This window comes from Oncorhynchus gorbuscha, linkage group LG06 (assembly GCF_021184085.1).
Source record: "Oncorhynchus gorbuscha isolate QuinsamMale2020 ecotype Even-year linkage group LG06, OgorEven_v1.0, whole genome shotgun sequence".
NCBI classification, from domain to species: Eukaryota; Metazoa; Chordata; class Actinopteri; order Salmoniformes; family Salmonidae; genus Oncorhynchus; species Oncorhynchus gorbuscha.
The window spans coordinates 35,528,711-35,546,237 of NC_060178.1; the positions used below are offsets into that span (position 1 = coordinate 35,528,711).

At 41.1% G+C, this 17,527-nt stretch overlaps 1 protein-coding gene across 1 annotated transcript; it reads left to right on the forward strand.

Moving 5' to 3' along the window:
* Nucleotides 1–3,499: 3,499 nt before the first annotated feature.
* Nucleotides 3,500–13,472, forward strand: LOC124037115 (volume-regulated anion channel subunit LRRC8D-like). Its single transcript, XM_046351767.1, has 2 exons — nt 3,500–3,692; nt 10,426–13,472. The coding sequence occupies exon 2, from the start codon at nt 10,428–10,430 to the stop codon at nt 12,957–12,959; it is 2,532 nt and encodes an 843-aa protein (XP_046207723.1). The 5' UTR covers nt 3,500–3,692; nt 10,426–10,427; the 3' UTR covers nt 12,960–13,472.
* Nucleotides 13,473–17,527: the final 4,055 nt, after the last annotated feature.

A 17,527-nucleotide genomic window follows, 5' to 3' on the forward strand; every position in this document is an offset into this window, starting at 1 on the left:
TTAAAAATATGCAGTACCAGTCAAAAGTTTGGACACTTACTTATTCATAATTTTTTCTTAATTTTTAACTATTTTCTACATTGTAGAATAATAGTGAAGACATCAAAACTAAAAAAATACCATACAAGGAGTCATGTAGCAACCAAAAAAGTGTTAAATCAAAATATATTTTATATTTGAGATTCTTCAAAGTAGCCACCCTTTGCCTTGATGACAGCTTTGGACACTCTTACCATTCTCTCAACCAGATTCATGAGGAAGTTACCTGGAATGCAATTTAAATTAACAGGTGTGCCTTGTTAATTTGTGGAATTTATTTCCTTAATGTGTTTGAGCCAAATGTTGTGTTGTGACAAGGTAGGGGTGGTATAAAGAAGATGGCCCTATTTGGTAAAAGACCAAGTCCATATTATGGCAAGAACAGCTCAAATCAGTAAAGATAAATGATAGTCCATCATTACTTTAAGACCTGAAGGTCATTCATTCTGGAACATTTCAAGAATTTGAGAGTTTCTTCAAATGCAGTCGCAAAAACATCAAGCGCTATGATAAAACTGGCTCATGAGGAGCGCCACATGAAAGGAAGACCTAGGGTTACCTCTGCTGCAAGAGGATACGGTCATTAGTTACCAGCCCAAATAAATGCTTCACAGACGCATCTCAATATCAACTGTACGAAGGAGACTGCATGAATCAGGCCTTCATGGTCGAATTGCTGCACAGTAACCACCAAAGGACACCAATGATAAGAAGAGACTTGCTTGGGCCAAAAAACACGAGCAATGGACATTAGACCGGTGGAAATCTGTCCTTTGGTCTGATGAGTCCAAATTTGAGATTTTTGGTTCCAACCGCTGTGTCTTTTGTGAGACACGGAGTAGGTGAATGGATGTTCTCCGCATGTGTGGTTCCCACCGTGAATCATGAAGGAGGTGTGGGGGTGCTTTGCTGGTGACACTGATTTATTTAGAATTCAATGCACACGTAACCAGCATGGCTAGCAGAGCATTCTGCAGCGATATGCTATCCCATCTTGTTTGCGCTGCTTAGTCCCACTATCATTTAATTTTCAACAGGATAATGATCCAATACCCACCTCCAGGCTGTGTAAGGGCTATTTGACCAAGAAGGAGAGTGATGGAGTGCTGCATCAGATGGCCTTGCCTCCACAATCACCCAACCTCAACTTAATTGGAATGAGTTGGACCGAGTGATGGAAAAGCAGCCAACAAGTGCTCAGCATATGTGGGAACTACTTCAAGACTGTTGGAAAAGCATTCCAGGTGAAGCTGGTTGAGAGAATGCCAAGAGGGTGTGAAGGGTGGCTACTTTGAAGAATCTCAAATATACAATATATTTGGATTTAACGCTGTTTTGGTTGCTACATGGCTCCATGTGTTTTTAAAAAAAAGTTTTGATGTCTTCACTATTATTCTACAATGTAGAAAATAGTTTTAAAAAATAAGAAAAGCCCTTGAATGAGTAGGTGTGTCCAAACTTATGACTGGTACTGTATATATTTTTTGCAGGTGATCTAATAATTTGGCCAGGTAAAAATGCATTTGAACGTGCATTGCACGATCTGACAATGGTAGCTTACTTGTTGGGATTTACATTGGAAATTGCTTAATTAACTCCGGAACCACACTTGTGTGGAAACACTTGCTTTCAATAGACTATGTATCCCTCATTTAATCAAATGTTTCCAGTTACCTGTATATCACCCACACTCCATGGGAAGATCTCAATTGCATTCTCCAGACAGCCTATCTCCTTGCTGCCTTCTCAAAACTCATTGGATGAGAAAGTCAGAGGTCCCGCCCCTCTGACCTTCTCCTTCAATGGTTTTGAGAAGAGTGAGGACACGAGGAGTATGCAATTGAGATCTTCCCAATCTCTCATGCCTCCTCTCCTTGGCGATAGGCATGTTGGTGTGCCCTTGTGCCTGATACTGGAGATAAGTCAAGGTGACCTTAGTTAGGGCAGGTGAAAGATGTGGCTGTAATTCACTGGAGGAGATGTGGTCATACGTATAGAATTACTAGATTCTATTTCTACCGCTGTGTTCCTGTGTAGTCACTATCTAGGGCTATTTGATCAGCCTCATCTGACAAGACCATAGACATATCATTGACAAGACTGACTATTTTAAGTCAGAGGGGCATGATGGAGCAGACAAAGAACTGATCGGAGGTGCAGTGGCTACAGGGCTACCGCAACTAACAGAAATAAATAGGACCATCATTATACTGAATAGTTTTAATGATCATCCAAAATAAAATAATTTGTAACTTCGGCCTTTGTTTATTCAACAGAAGTGCTCCAACATCTCTGTTCCATGTTCCTGGCAAGCTGCCCAGTCCAAGACGACGGCTATATTTTGTATTATGTTGCATTTGTTTGGCCCACAAATACAGGGCTTGTTCTATGAAGGGCATTTTACAGAGAACACAATGGCATTCTGAATGGCACATAGACACAGTATTTAGGATCATCATCCACAGAATAGATAGCTAATGTACTTTATCAATTTTATGAGACATGGAAATGTCTTCTTAAGAACCACCCATTGCAAATTTTGAGAAGCACAGAATTCCAGTCCCCTAACATATATATCTTAATGTCAAAGCCCTCTTTTGAATATGTTTTTTCGAAATGACAAGTTGAATATTGACACCAACATGATGTGTTGTTGGTGCAATGTCTGACAGTACCTAAGAATATACAGCCTGTATTGGCTCCAGAAATCAAATGTTTAGTCTGTCATGAGGTCATGAGATTACACAGCAAGTAAAGCACAGCTGCTGTGATCTGTTACAGTATGTATGCTGTTTCCACTTTTAGAGAGCTGTTTCAGAGGTCACCGTCATTCATTATAACATGAAACTGATGTAAGAAAAGAATGCTTTGAAATGTCACTGCTTGTCATGGACTGATCATAGCTGATTAGGCTGCTGGATCTGTGGATCTGTGGAGGGTGCCAGAAATGCACTTTTATTTTTATTTTGAGTGGTGTACCAAAATAATCCAGTGGAGTAAATGACTTTCCCTATATAGGACTAAAATAAATAGTTAACGAAATATCCTAATCAAACCAAAACAAATAATGCAGCAATAGCTTTTCTGTAAAAAAAAAAAAAATCTCATAGATTATATGTTAGTTATGACAATGTAATACAACCAAGCTTTTATAATTGGTTTACAGTCTATGGGTGGTTTTGTATAAGGATATTGTATATATTGTGTGTGTAAGTCGCTCTGGATAAGAGCGTCTGCTAAATGACTTAAATGTAAATGTGTGTGTGCCCTACAGGCTTTAGTTTACACTTCACACCTTTGCCTGACTGGCAGCAGAGTTGAGACTTGTCTTGTTTTTGAGACATGATTGGTTGATACAGTAATACCAAAGATGGTTCGGTAAAGCTATTGGACTAGCCTAGGATACATTAAATATTTATTTCCTGTGCACTCTGTGTCCCATGCTGCAACCAACCTTCATGGCCGCAGCATGTCGCTATGGAGGAAACAGAACCAAAGCAATTTTCTAATCAGCTTAGTGTCTGTTTTGCAGTACGGTTGACTAGAACGTAAGCATTTCGTCTTTGTTTACCTTATCGAATCATGGGACGTACCAATAATTATAATTTTCCGGCTGAAGTATCGAGGCAACGGGACCCATAAATTAATTGAAGGTGCGTATGCTTAACCTATCTCGTCTCAGAAACCGTCAAGAATGTTATGCAATGCCTTTCTGTATATATAGCGGCACCATATGTATATATGTTGTCACAAAATAATGTGTACCCACTCATTAAGAACTCGTACTGGAAGAGGCTACAATAAGGCTGCTATAGAGAAGGCTATGCCGTGTTACATTTCAATATGTAACGTTAACACGCTGTCCAGAAATCAAGAGTAGGCTAGGCCTACTGTAGCCTATAAATTTTTTGGTTTTGTATAGCCTACTAAATCCAGGCCTGAACTCATATCCTAACCATAACCCTTACGGTGTTAAATTGCAACGTCAATTGGGTGACGTCAGAGTTAGACGTCTGGAGGATCCAGTTGAGATTTTTCCGAGCAGAAATGCTGTGTCACATTTGGAGCCCATTCATGTGCATCCCGTGCCAGTGCGCAGCCGATGATGTTGTGGGATAGCTATATCCAGTTTGACCTACTATATAAAACAGGGAGTTCTTTATCACGCTGTGTTCTCATCTTTTTAATATGACACTAGCCTATGTTCAATCTAGGAGGTGGTGGGTAGCCTATGCAATTTCATATGACGTGTAGGCTACTTAATCATTTTTGGAACACAGTAGTATCCGAAACTGTTCATAATATAAGGTCCATATAAACTATAGCATAGCTGATGTGTAGATTACGCAGTTTTTAGCCTTGACTGTGATATGACAATGTAAACCAGGTATATTTTTAATCTCTGACGAGCCTACAGCATTTGCATGTGGTCTATCAATTTGAATACAGAAGCCTACAAGGGCATCTAGGTACCACAAACATGGTTTCTTTTGATTGTGGGCAGTGTTGCCAGGTCTAGCTAAAATCTCTAGCCAATGACCTCTGAAAACCAGTCCCCAAAAATGTTTTCAGCGCAGAGTTGCAACATTTATCCTTGTATACCTTTTTTTTCCATACCATTAACGAGGGAATTAAGGAATGTCTACTTCATATTTAACGATTAAGGCTAGGAAGAAAAATTTGGTTTTCCATCAAAATAATAATTCTTGCAAGTTTAAGAATATGTTTCAAGTGAAAAGATAAATTGCCCTTATTAAACTCCAGATCATTTTCCATCAATGGATGTCGATTTAACTTGTTTTGACTGCTATGATTAAACAATAGGAGGTGTGATATATGGCCAATATACCACAAAAACCTGAGGAGCCTTATTGCTATTATAAACTGGTTAACAGTGTAATTAAAATGGTTAAAAGTGTTGTTTTTTTGTCATTCCCATGTTACCATATACCATGGCTTTCAACCAATTAGCATTCAGGGATCAAACCACCCAGTTTATAATTGTAAATAAATCCTGTTTGTGCATGTGCATAACTATAGATAATTCAGACAGGAGAGTTAGAATGAGGAACGTTGGACAGAGGATCTCAATCTCTGCAAGAAACACTTGGACGAACTTCAAAAAACAAATGTTAGGCTATTTTCTGGCAATTGTGCCTTCATTGTGTGGCAGATGTTAAGACCACAAACCGTTATAAATGGCCTGTTTACGAAATGTACTTGTTAGTATAATAGGCATAGGCTATTGGCAAAAATCTGGGTTTATAATTGCAATTCAACTTTGCCAAGGTTTGCTGAGCTAGATGCATGTAGGCTATAGCCCCTGAAAGGCCAACATCTAATTTCAGGGAAAAGTACACAACGAAACTGTCATTTAAATGTGGAGAATGATACATTTGCGATAGAGCTGTGACCATGATCACAATTGATAACTTCCAATTTAATTAACTAAACATGGCCATTAACAATTACATAATATCACAAGACTACAACTAAAAACTGAGTTAAAGGCTATTTATTACATCTGTTTTCCAGCTCCAGGTAGGCAACACGAGTGGCACAAATTGATTTGCAATGACTCCAGCGATGTCAACATTTCAACATATTTATTGTACTTTATCATATGGTAGGCAACAGTAGCTTACAAATGGCATAGAAATGAATAGCCTTTGATGGCCAACAAATGCAAATGTAGCCTATCATTCTCCACATTTTAAATACATTTTAATTGGGGACTTTTTCCCATTTAAGAGAAGCACACGAGGGAGTTCCATAACTTCCATTTCAAATTTCCACTTACACAGCGCTCCAGACCCTAGAACTGAGCATGAGTAAAACCCTTCGCTTGATACGGTTATCCATAAGAAAAGTTGACATTTTGAATGCAGTTTACTTAAATTCACTCAGAGGTGGTTTGATCTAAAGAGCTCTAGTGTGCCTTAAGTTCTTTTCCAATGCTTTGTCACTGTTATATCAGTTCTAGCTCATTCATTTTTTTTTTATGGAAAAGGGTGTCTCCTAAATAGCCTACCCACAAATGGTAAAAAGTTGTTACAATGTGTGAGTGTGCTACTCTTTCTCCTTGACACAAGCTGCCTCTGCTGCAGCACTCTCAACCAGTTCTTTCAATGCACACACACTGCTCTGGCCTTTCCCACCACTCAGTCACTCACTCAGTCACTCAGTAACACCCTGCTCACTACCTGATAGTCAGCAGCAGGTTATAGTTAAATATATACAGTACCAGTCAAACGTTTGGACACATACTCATTCCAGTATTTTTCTTTATTTTTACTATTTTCTACATTTGTAGAATAATAGTGAATACATCAGAATTATGAAATAACACATATGGAAAAGTGACTACATGATTTCATATGTGACTCAGCACTTGGATTCGGTCTTATGTAGCAACATTTGAAATGTCCCGAATATCCCAGAGAGGTTAAGACATTAACCATACATACGGTAGGTAGGCAATTAAGGTCACAGTTATGAAAACTTAGGACACTAAAGAGGCCTTTCTATCAACTCTAAAAAAACACCAAAAGAAAGATGCCCAGGGTCCCTGCTCATCTGCGTGAACGTACTTTAGGCATGCTTCAAGGAGGCACGAGGACTGCAGATGTGGCCATATGTCCGTACTGCGAGACGCCTAAGACAGCGCTACAGGGAGACAGGTCGGACAGCTGATCGTCCTCGCAGTGACAGACCATGTGTAACAACACCTGCACAGGATCGGTACATCCAAACATCACACCTGCATAACGGGTACAGGATGGCAACAACAACAACTGCTCGAGTTACACCAGGGATGCACAATCCCTCAATTAGTGCTCAGACTGTCTGCAATAGGCTGAGGCTGGACTGAGGGCTTGTAGGCCTGTTGTAAGGCAGGTCCTCACCAGACATCACCGGCAACAACGTCGCCTATGGGCACAAACCCACCATCGCTGGACCAGATAGGACTGGCAAAAAGTGCCCTTCACTGACGAGTCGCGGTTTTGTCTCACCAGGGGTGAAGGTCGGATTCACGTTTATCGTCGAGTGTTACACCGAGTCTGTACTCTGGAGCGGGATCGATTTGGAGGTGGAGGGTCCGTCATGGTCTGAGGCGGTGTGTCACAGCATCATCGGACTGAGCTTGTTGTCATTGCAGGCAATCTCAACGCTGTGCGTTACAGGTAAGACATCCTCCTCCCTCATGTGGTACCCTTCCTGTAGGCTCGTCCTGAAATGACCCTCCAGCATGACAATGCCACCAACCATACTGCTTGTTCTGTGCGTGATTTCCTGTAAGACAGTAATGTCAATGTTCTGCCATGGCCAGTGAATAGCCCAGATTTCAATCCCATTGAGCACATCTGGGACCTGTTGAATTGGAGGATGAGGGTTAGGGCCATTCCCCCCAGAAATTTCCGGGAACTTGCAGGTGCCTTGGTGGAAGAGTGGGGTAACATCTCACAGCAAGAACTGGCAAATCTGGTGCAGTCCTTGAGGAGGAGATGCACTGCAGTACTTAATGCAGCTGGTGGCCACACCAGATACTGACTGTTACTTTTTATTTTGACCCCCCCTTTGTTCAGGGACACATGATTCAATTTCTGTTAGTCACATGTCTGTGAAACTTGTTCAGTTTATGTCTCAGTTGTTTAATGTTATGTTCATAAAAATATTTACACATGTTATGTTGGCTGAAAATAAACGCAGTTGACAGTGAGAGGTGTTTCTTTTTTTGCTGAATTTACATTTACCTCTGACAGCAATTACAGCTGTGAGTCTTCTTGGGTAAGTCTCTAAGAGCTTTGCACACCTGGATTGTGCAATAGTTCCCTTTTATACAACGGTTCGGTCTATTCCTGAATGCTGATTGGTTAAAACTTCATTCCAGCCTGTGTCTATTCCACAAGTTACCACCGGTTAAATTTATGAGGTAAAAATACCTATTTACTCTGGTCCATCTGACTGCGCAATCCACTGTCTCATCAGCCCAGCAAGGCAATTTAAGAACTCGATCTCCACTCTAAAAAGCATCTAGACATTATCTCACATTTCTTTTCGACTAACATTTAGTTTTCAACAGCGGAGATTTGTATAAACGTTGTTTCAATTTTCAGATTCGATCAACAGCTGTCACATAGTAATGAACGTGTCGGGATGAGACAGACAGGCAGGCAGTTTTTATCAACCTGTCAAAGTCATGAATCAGCATAATTTTAATGGAACAGTGCCTTCGGAAAGTATTCAGACCCTTTGACTTTTTCCACATTTTGTTAGGTTACAGCTTTATTGTTTAAATTATTTATTATTAATTATTATTATTACAGGTTTTAGACATTTTTGCTAATTTAAAAATTATATTTCATTTTTCATTCAAGTATTCCGACCCTTTACTCAGTACTTTGTTGTAGCACATTTGGCAGTGATTACATCCTCGAGTCTTCTTGGGTATGATGCTAACAGTTGGCTCACCTGTATTTGTGGTCTTTCTCCCATTCTCTGCAGATCCTTTCAAGCTCTGTCAGGTTGGATGGGGAGCGTTGCTGCACATCTATTTTTAGGTCTCTCCAGAGATGTTCATTCGGGTTCAATGCCGGGCTCTGTCTGGCCCACTCAAGGACATTCAGAGACTTTTCCTGAAGCCACTCCTGCGTTGTCCTGTTGGAAGATGAACCTTCATACCCAATCTGAGGTCCTGAGCGATCTGGAGCAGGTTTTCATCAAGGATCTCTCTGTACTTTGCTCCGTTCATCTTTGCCTCGATCCTGGCTAGTCACCCAGTTCCTGCCGCTGAAAAACATCCCCACAACATGATGCTGCTGCCACCACCATGCTTCAGGCCAAAGAGTTCAATCTTGGTTTCATCAGACTAGAGAATCTTGTTTCAAATGGTCTGAGATTGTTAAGGTTGCTTTTGGCAAACTCCAAGTTGGCTGTTGTGACTTTCACTGAAGAGTGGCTTCCATCTGGTCACTCTACCTTAATGGCCTGATTGGTGGAGTGCTGCAGAGATGGTTGTTCTTCTGGAAGGTTCTCTCATCTCCACAGAGGATCTCTGGAACTCTTATTCACATCCTTGACCAATGCCCTTCTCCCCAGATTGCCGGGCGGCCAGCTCTAGGAAGAGTCTTGGTGGTTCCAAACTTCTTCCATTTAAGAAATATGTATGGCACTGTGTTCTTGCAGACCTACAATGGTCAGAATTTTTTTGGTACACTTCCACAGATCTGTGCCCCGACACAATCCTGTCTCTTGAGCTCTATGGCCAATTCATTTGTCCTCATGGCTTGGTTTTTGAACTGTGGGACCTTATATACACAGGTGTGTGCCTTTCCAAATAATGTTAAATCAATTGAATTTACCACAGGTGGACTACAATCAAGTTTTGAAAACATCTCAAGGATGAGCAATGGAAACAGGATGCACTGGAGTTCAATTTCGAGGCTCATAGCAAAGGGTCTGAATATTTATGCAAATAAGGTGTTTCTGATTTGATTTTTTTATACATTTCTAAAAATGTCTAATAAACGGTTTATGCTTTGTGTGTACATTGCTCAGGATTTTTAATTAAATAAATTTTGGAACAAGGCTGTAATGTAACAAAATGTGGGAAAAGTCAAGGGGTCTGAATACTTTCCGAAGGCACTGTATATACAAAACAATATCAATAGAAAATAGGTAAAACAAAGTAAATCATTATCATATTAAAGTTCCAGAGTGGGATCTCTGCTACTTTTAGAGTTAGGATCCAATTTGTAAGTATTACCAACAGAGTGAATGTGAAATGGATTCAAAATGGTTGCCCTCTGCTGGTAATTTGTAGGATGTGCTATAATACAACTGAAATGAGGGATGTGATTGGTTACATTGCCTACTATGCCAATTTCTTTGTATAATATGGGCCATAGCTTTTAAGAGTAAATTTAATAAAAAAATATTTTTTCTCATTGAAATCAAAAGTTGAAGGCTTAGTTATAGTGAAAGATGTCTATTCTGGTGTTCATTTTGACCACAAAGTGATATATTTAGGTATTTTTGTAGTAAATCTAACTTTTTTTGCCCCTAGCAGTTCAACTCTACCATTGAAATCATGATGTAGTTATCCCAAGGGAGAGGTTCGGTATGAAATACACTCCCTTCTTGATGTGCTGGGTGGTACGACTTCAGGGTTTACGATAAAAGCAGGTGACAGTGTGCCTTATTCGGCAATGGTCTTCGTAAGTTGAGTGCTGGAATCCTGCTTTTTTTTTTACCACGCTGCTTGATGAACCTAACCTTTCGTCCACAAAGCAAAAATAATAACAAAGGTACTGGGGTAGACACTGCCATTTGTTCCCCTTCATCTTCAATTCACTGTTTAATTAATATGTCTGTTTTCTGTTGCAGTGATGTTTACTCTCACAGAGGTAGCCGCCCTGAATGACATCCAGCCGACCTATCGGATCCTGAAACCATGGTGGGACGTCTTTATGGACTACCTGGGCGTCGTCATGCTGATGCTGGCCATATTTTCTGGAACCATGCAATTAACCAAAGACCAGGTGGTTTGCCTTCCCGTTCTGGAACCAGCTCCAGAGGACCCCAGCAGCTTCACGACACCGCAGCCAGAGGAGGGGTCTGGGTCAGGGTCAGGGAACGGAGGAAGCGGTGCGACTCTAGCGGCAGCGCCTCTAATGATTAATGATCTACCAGATAGTGTCATCCACTTCGCACAGTTTGGTGGTGTTGGACAGCAGCCTCCGCCAACAGGCGTCAGGACAAACCTGGACTTTCAGCAGTATGTTTTTGTCAATCAGATGTGCTACCACGTTGCCCTCCCGTGGTACTCAAAATACTTCCCATACCTTGCTCTCATACACACCATCGTCCTCATGGTCAGCAGTAACTTTTGGTTCAAATATCCAAAGACTAGTTCAAAAATAGAGCATTTTGTGGGGATTCTGGGGAAGTGTTTTGAGTCTCCTTGGACGACCAAGGCATTGTCCGAGACTGCATGTGAGGACTCGGAGGAGAATAAGCAAAGGCTCACTGGTGCCCATTCCCTACCAAAACATTTCTCAACCAGCAGTGAAGAGGGAAGTCCTAACCAGTCCACCCCGATGCTGGCTAAATCTGGTGTCAAGTTTACTGCTGATAAGCCTGTTATTGAAGTCCCATGCATGACCATACTGGACAAGAAAGATGGAGAACAGGCCAAGGCCTTGTTTGAAAAGGTTAGGAAGTTCCGTGCCCATGTGGAAGACAGTGATTTGATCTACAAGCTCTATGTTGCTCAAACTGTGATCAAAACCGTGAAGTTCATTTTGATCTTGTGTTACACAATGACATTTGTTGCTTCAATTGACTTTGACCATGTGTGTGAGCCTGACATAAAACATTTAACCGGATACTCTAAATTCCAATGCACACATAACATGGCATTCATGTTAAGGAAGCTGCTTGTCAGCTATATTTCCCTCGTCTGTATATATGGCCTAATCTGTATATACACTCTCTTTTGGCTGTTTCGACGACCTCTCAAGGAGTACTCTTTCGAGAAAGTCAGAGAGGAGAGTAGTTTCAGTGACATTCCTGACGTGAAGAACGACTTTGCCTTTCTCTTGCACATGGTCGATCAGTATGACCAGCTGTACTCGAAGCGTTTTGGCGTCTTCCTCTCTGAAGTCAGCGAGAATAAACTGCGAGAGATCAGCTTGAATCACGAGTGGACCTTTGAGAAACTGAGACAGCATGTAACCCGCAACGCTCAGGACAAACTGGAGCTCCATCTCTTCATGCTGTCAGGTCTGCCAGATGCTGTCTTCGATCTGACCGATTTGGAGATCCTAAAGCTGGAGCTGATCCCAGAGGCCAGGATAACAGCCAAGATCTCCCAGATGATCAACCTTCAGGAGCTTCACTTTTATCACTGCCCTGCCAAAGTTGAGCAGACCGCGTTCAGTTTCCTTCGTGACCACCTCCGGTGCCTTCATGTCAAGTTTACAGATGTAGCTGAGATCCCCACCTGGGTGTACCTGTTGAAAAGTCTGAGGGAGCTATACTTGGTCGGCAATCTGAATTCTGAAAACAACAAGATGATTGGTTTAGAATCTCTCAGAGACCTGAGACATCTGAAGATTCTGCATCTAAAAAGCAACTTGACGAAGGTCCCAACCAACATAACAGATCTCTCTCCACACCTGATCAAGCTGGTTGTACATAATGACGGTACTAAACTCCTGGTACTGAACAGTTTGAAAAAAATGATGAACCTAGCTGAACTGGAGCTTCACAACTGTGAACTGGAGAGGATTCCCCATGCTATTTTCAGTTTGACCAACCTGCAGGAGCTGGACCTGAAATCCAACAACATTCGCACCATTGAGGAGGTCATCAGCTTCCAGCACCTCAATAGGCTGATCTGCCTTAAACTGTGGCACAATAAAATCATCACCATTCCATTGTCCATAAGCCACGTCAAAAACCTTGAGTCCCTCTACCTTTCGCACAACAAACTTGAATCTCTGCCCGTACCTTTGTTTAACCTGCTGAAGCTGAGGTATCTGGACGTTAGCCACAACTCCATAGTGGTGATCCCTCTGGAGATCGGCTTCATGCAGAACCTCCAGCACTTTGCCATTACAGGAAACAAGGTGGAGGTGGTACCCAAGCAGCTGTTCAAGTGCACCAAATTGAAGACACTATGTCTGGGACACAACTGTATCTCTGTCCTTCCAGAGAAGATAAGCAATCTGGTGCAGCTAACAAACCTGGAGCTTAAGGGAAACTGTCTGGACCGCCTGCCAGCCCAGCTTGGCCAGTGTCATCTCCTCCACAGGAACTGCCTGGTGGTGGAGGACCACCTCTTTGACTCACTCCCCCTAGACGTCAAGGAGAGTATCAATCAGGAAGCCAACGTTCCATTTGCTAATGGGGTGTGAATGTGGAAGGACAGTCACTTTACCCATACAGGAAGGAGATTACAAAAATGTGGAAATAACTGTCCATACACAGCCAGCTAGTCAACTCTTTTAATTACAGCATGTGAACTGGAATAAAGGTTTTTGCTCAGGGCTGACTCGTCGAACAGATGATGTTTAAACTCCTAGAAAATGGCACTGTGCTAACTAGTCAGGTGAGTTGATTCCAGGTACTGTGGAAAATGCTAGAATGATGGTCTAGATCCAGAATGATAGGTTAGTTCCATAGTGATGTGCTGATTCCAGAATAAGGAGCTGGTTCCAGAGTGAGTTAGTTGTAGAATGACAGCAATGTTTGTGTTAGACCACTAAATGATTAGTCAATGTTCTGAGGAAAAGGGATGCTCCTCTTAATGAAACAGAATGGTGGTGTAGAATTCATAGATACCAGGGATACAGTAGCCTCAGATTATTGGCACCCTTGATAAAGATGAGCAAAAAAGAATGTATAAAATAAAGAATATAAATTCTGAACTATATTGTATGCAATTATAATTTTAATTTTATACTAATACAATCGCTCAGAGAAGTAGATTTGGTTTAACAAGTAAAACAAAACAAATCTCAAAAATATAGGTGTCAAAACTATTGGCACCCCCAAAGATTCTTATTTTACTTTTTAAAATGAGTCTCAGTTTAAGGAACTATATTGTGGCTTTCCATGGCTTCCTGTGTAAAAATGAAATAACACACATGTAAAATCCATTTGTCATCCATCACCGGGCCCCCGACTGGCGCAGCGGTCTAAGGCATTGCAGCTCAGTGCTAGAGGCATCACTATAGACCCTGGTTTGAGTCCAAGCTGTATCACAACCGGCTGTGATTGGCATTCCCATAGGGTGGAAAATTGGCCCAGCATCATCCGGGTTATGGTTTGGGCCGAGGTAGGCCGTCATTGTAAATAAGAATTTGTTATGTCAGGATGAATCTGCAGGAGGGGTACCACATGAGGGAGGAGGATGTCTTCCCTGTAACGCACAGTGTTGAGATTGCCTGCAATGACAACAAGCTTAGTCCAATGATGCTGTGACACACCGCCCCAGACCATGACGGAACGTCCACCTCCAAATCGATCCCGTTCCAGAGTACAGGCCTCGATGTAACGCTCATTCCTTTGGCGATAAATGTGAATCCGACCTTCACCACTGGTGAGACAAAACCGCGACTCGTCAGTGAAGATACTTTTTTGCCAGTCCTATCTGGTCCAGCAACGGTTTGTGCCCATAGGCGACGTTGTTGCCGGGGATGTCTGCTGAGGACCTGCCTTACAACAGGCCTACAAGCCCTCAGTCCAGCCTCTCTCAGCCTATTGCGGACAGTCTGAGCACTGATGGAGAGATTGTGCGTTCCTGGTGTAACTCGGGCAGTCGTTGCCATCCTGTACCTGTCCTGCAGGTGTGATGTTCGGATGCGCCGATCCTGTGCAGGTGTTGTTACACATGGTCTGCCACTGTGAAGACGATCAGCTGTCCGTCCTGTCTCCATGTAGCGTGGTCTTAGACGTATCACAGTACGGACATTGCAATTTATTGCCCTGGCCACATCTACAGTCCTCATGTCTCCTTGCAGCATGCCTAAGGTACTTTCATGCAGATGAGCAGGGACCCTGGGCATTTTTCTTTTGGTGTTTTTCAGAGTTAGTAGAAAGGCCTCTTTAGTGTCCTAAGTTTTCATAACTGTGACCTTAATTTCCTACCGTCTGTAAGCTGTTAGTGTCTTACCGACCGTTTTGCATGGGTGCATGTTCATGAATTGTTTATGGTTCATTGAACAGGCATGGGAAACAGTGTTTAAACCCTTTACAAGGAAGATCTGTGAAGTTATTTTGATTTTTACAAATTATCTTTGAAAGACAGGGTCCTGAAAAGGAGACGTTTATTTTTTTGAGTTTACCTGCTGTAAAATAATATATAATAATAAAAATATGAGACGTTTATTTTCATGTGTGCATACATTTACGTATGGGTGGTCCCGGAATTGAACCCACTACCCTGTAATGCTCTACCAACTGAGCTACAGAAGGACCACAAAATATTTTTTTATATGGCTGTTTCGCTTCCACTCGTCCTGAGGCCCTTGTTAAGGTCAACTGCATCATGAACTCTACCAAGTACCAGGACATTTAGCCAAAACCCTGGTTGTCTCTGCCAGGAGGCTGAAACTTGGCCACAAAGAAAAAACAAATCCACAAAGAAATGGTTAATTGATAACAAAATCCACATTTTGTAACGGCCATCTCAGTCCCTGGACTTGAATCCCAGCACAGACCAAAGGATTTCAAAGATCTGGAAAGGTTCTGTGTGGAGGAAGGGTCTAAGATCCTTCCCAATGTGTTCTCAAATCTCATAAAACATTATAGAAAAAGGATAAGTGCCCTTATCCTTGCAAAGGGTGCACAACGTATTGGAAATGGGTGGCAATCATTTTTACGTATCTTAATATATATATTCTTTTAACTTGTTAAACAAAATTATTATATTTTTCTCTGAGCAATTGTATTATTATAAAATATAATTTTCCAATTGTTTCAAATAGGCCATACAATATTGTTCAGTATTTGTATTATTTATGTGATACTGTTATTTTTGCTCATCTTTATTAAGGGTGTCAACAATTTTGGTGGTGACTGTATATCAGTGTTGGGCTCAATTCAGAATTTAATTGAGAATACTTTATACATTTCTATTCTTGAATTGAATATGAATTGAAGCAGCAAACAGGATAAGAATTGCAATTTGAATTACAGGAAATACATTTGAATTAAGTGAAATTCAAAGAAATTCAAAAGGCAGAGTTGCAAAGAAAAAGACATATCTCAGACTGGCCAATAAAAAGAAAAGATTAAGACGGGCAAAAGAACAGGCACAGAGGAACTCTGCCTAGAAGGCCATCATCCCGGAGTTGCCTCTTCACTGTTGACGTTGAGACTGGTCATTTGCGGGTACTATTTAATGAAGCTTCCAGTTGAGGACTTGTGAGGTGTTTGTTTCTCAAACTAGACACTCTAATGTACTTGTCCTCTTGCTCAGTTGTGCACTGGGGCCTCCCACTCCTCTTTCTATTCTGGTTAGAGACCGTTTTCTCTGTTCTGTGAGGGGAGTATACAGCGTTGTATGAGATCTTCAGTTGCATGGAGTAACCTTCATTTCTCAGAACAAGAATACACTGACGAGTTTCAGAAGAAAGGTCTTTGTTTCTGGACCTTTTGAGCCTGTAATCAAACCCACAAATCCTGATTCTCCAGATACTCAACTAGTCTAAAGAAGGCCAGTTGTATTGCTTCTTTAATTAGAACAACAGTTTTCAGTTGTGCTAACATATTTGCAAAAGGGTTTTCTAATGATCAAGTATCCTTTTAAAATGATAAACTTGGATTAGCTAACTCAACGTGTCATTGGAACACAAGAGTGATGGTTGCTGATAATGGGCCTCTGTACGCCTATTTAGATATTCTGTTAAAAATCAGCCGTTTTCAGCTACAATAGTCATTTACAACATTAACCATGTTGACACTATATTACGGATCAATTTGATGTTATTTTAATGGACAAATTTTTTTTTGCTTTTCTTTAAAAAGCAAGGACATTTCTAAGTGACCACAAACTTTTGAACGGTAGTGTATCTGGAAGTGTTACTTCAATGAAACTCATGTTCTATGACTGAGTTGAATTTATTTGAATTGCACTGAATTAAATTATACTTCCTGTCACTCAAACTCTAATTCTACATCCTGTGGAGTGTGGCTAAATTCAATTAAGATGTCAACTCATGAGTTGAATGGGAGTCAATTCCAAAATTCTGAATTGGGCCCAACCCTGGACTGTATATGAACTGATAAAAGCTCATCTTTTGTTATTTTCTTTTATTTACTGTTTTTTTATAGCAACATGTCTCTACTTTTTACCTGAATCCAGGATGTAGCAGTTTATGGTGTTCCTCTCATGATTTTTACATAATTATTTTGTTGTCATTATTTAGATTATAAATACCCGTGGTTGTTTGAAAGGAACCTCCAAACTTACCGACAAGTGTGACAACCCAGTCAACAAGCATGCCTATGCCCATACTATATCTGCTGTGGTAAGAACCACATGTTATACTCAGACTAAAGCAAGGAACAGTTTTATCAACAAGGATAATTATAAAACACTATTGTATGTGACATCCGCTCTGCATCATTGATGTGCATCTACAATATGGTCTTGGCTCCTCACTTAATGACATTGTGCATGTGTATGTTTACTATCCTATCCTTTTACACATAAATGTGTCAGTAAAGTATTTCACTCTTTCAATAGACATTTTCAACATGTCCGTTCCACTGTGATGCATTCAGAATGAAATATACCAGAGGTTCCTCTGTTATCTGATTTCCCCCTATGTCTAGCAATTTCACAATACGTTTGAAGCATTTTCAACTTCACTTGTATGGTTGTAGGCTACCAGAGCATGTGATGCAGGCCATGCCAGGTCAGTTTGAATGGTTTTGCATCTTTCAATCAGTCAGAAGTATCCTATTCCTGCCTTCC

Coding starts and splice junctions, on each gene's coding strand:
- LOC124037115 (XM_046351767.1), top strand. CDS start 10,428: ATGTTTACTCTCACAGAGGTAGCCGCCCTGAATGACATCCAGCCGACC.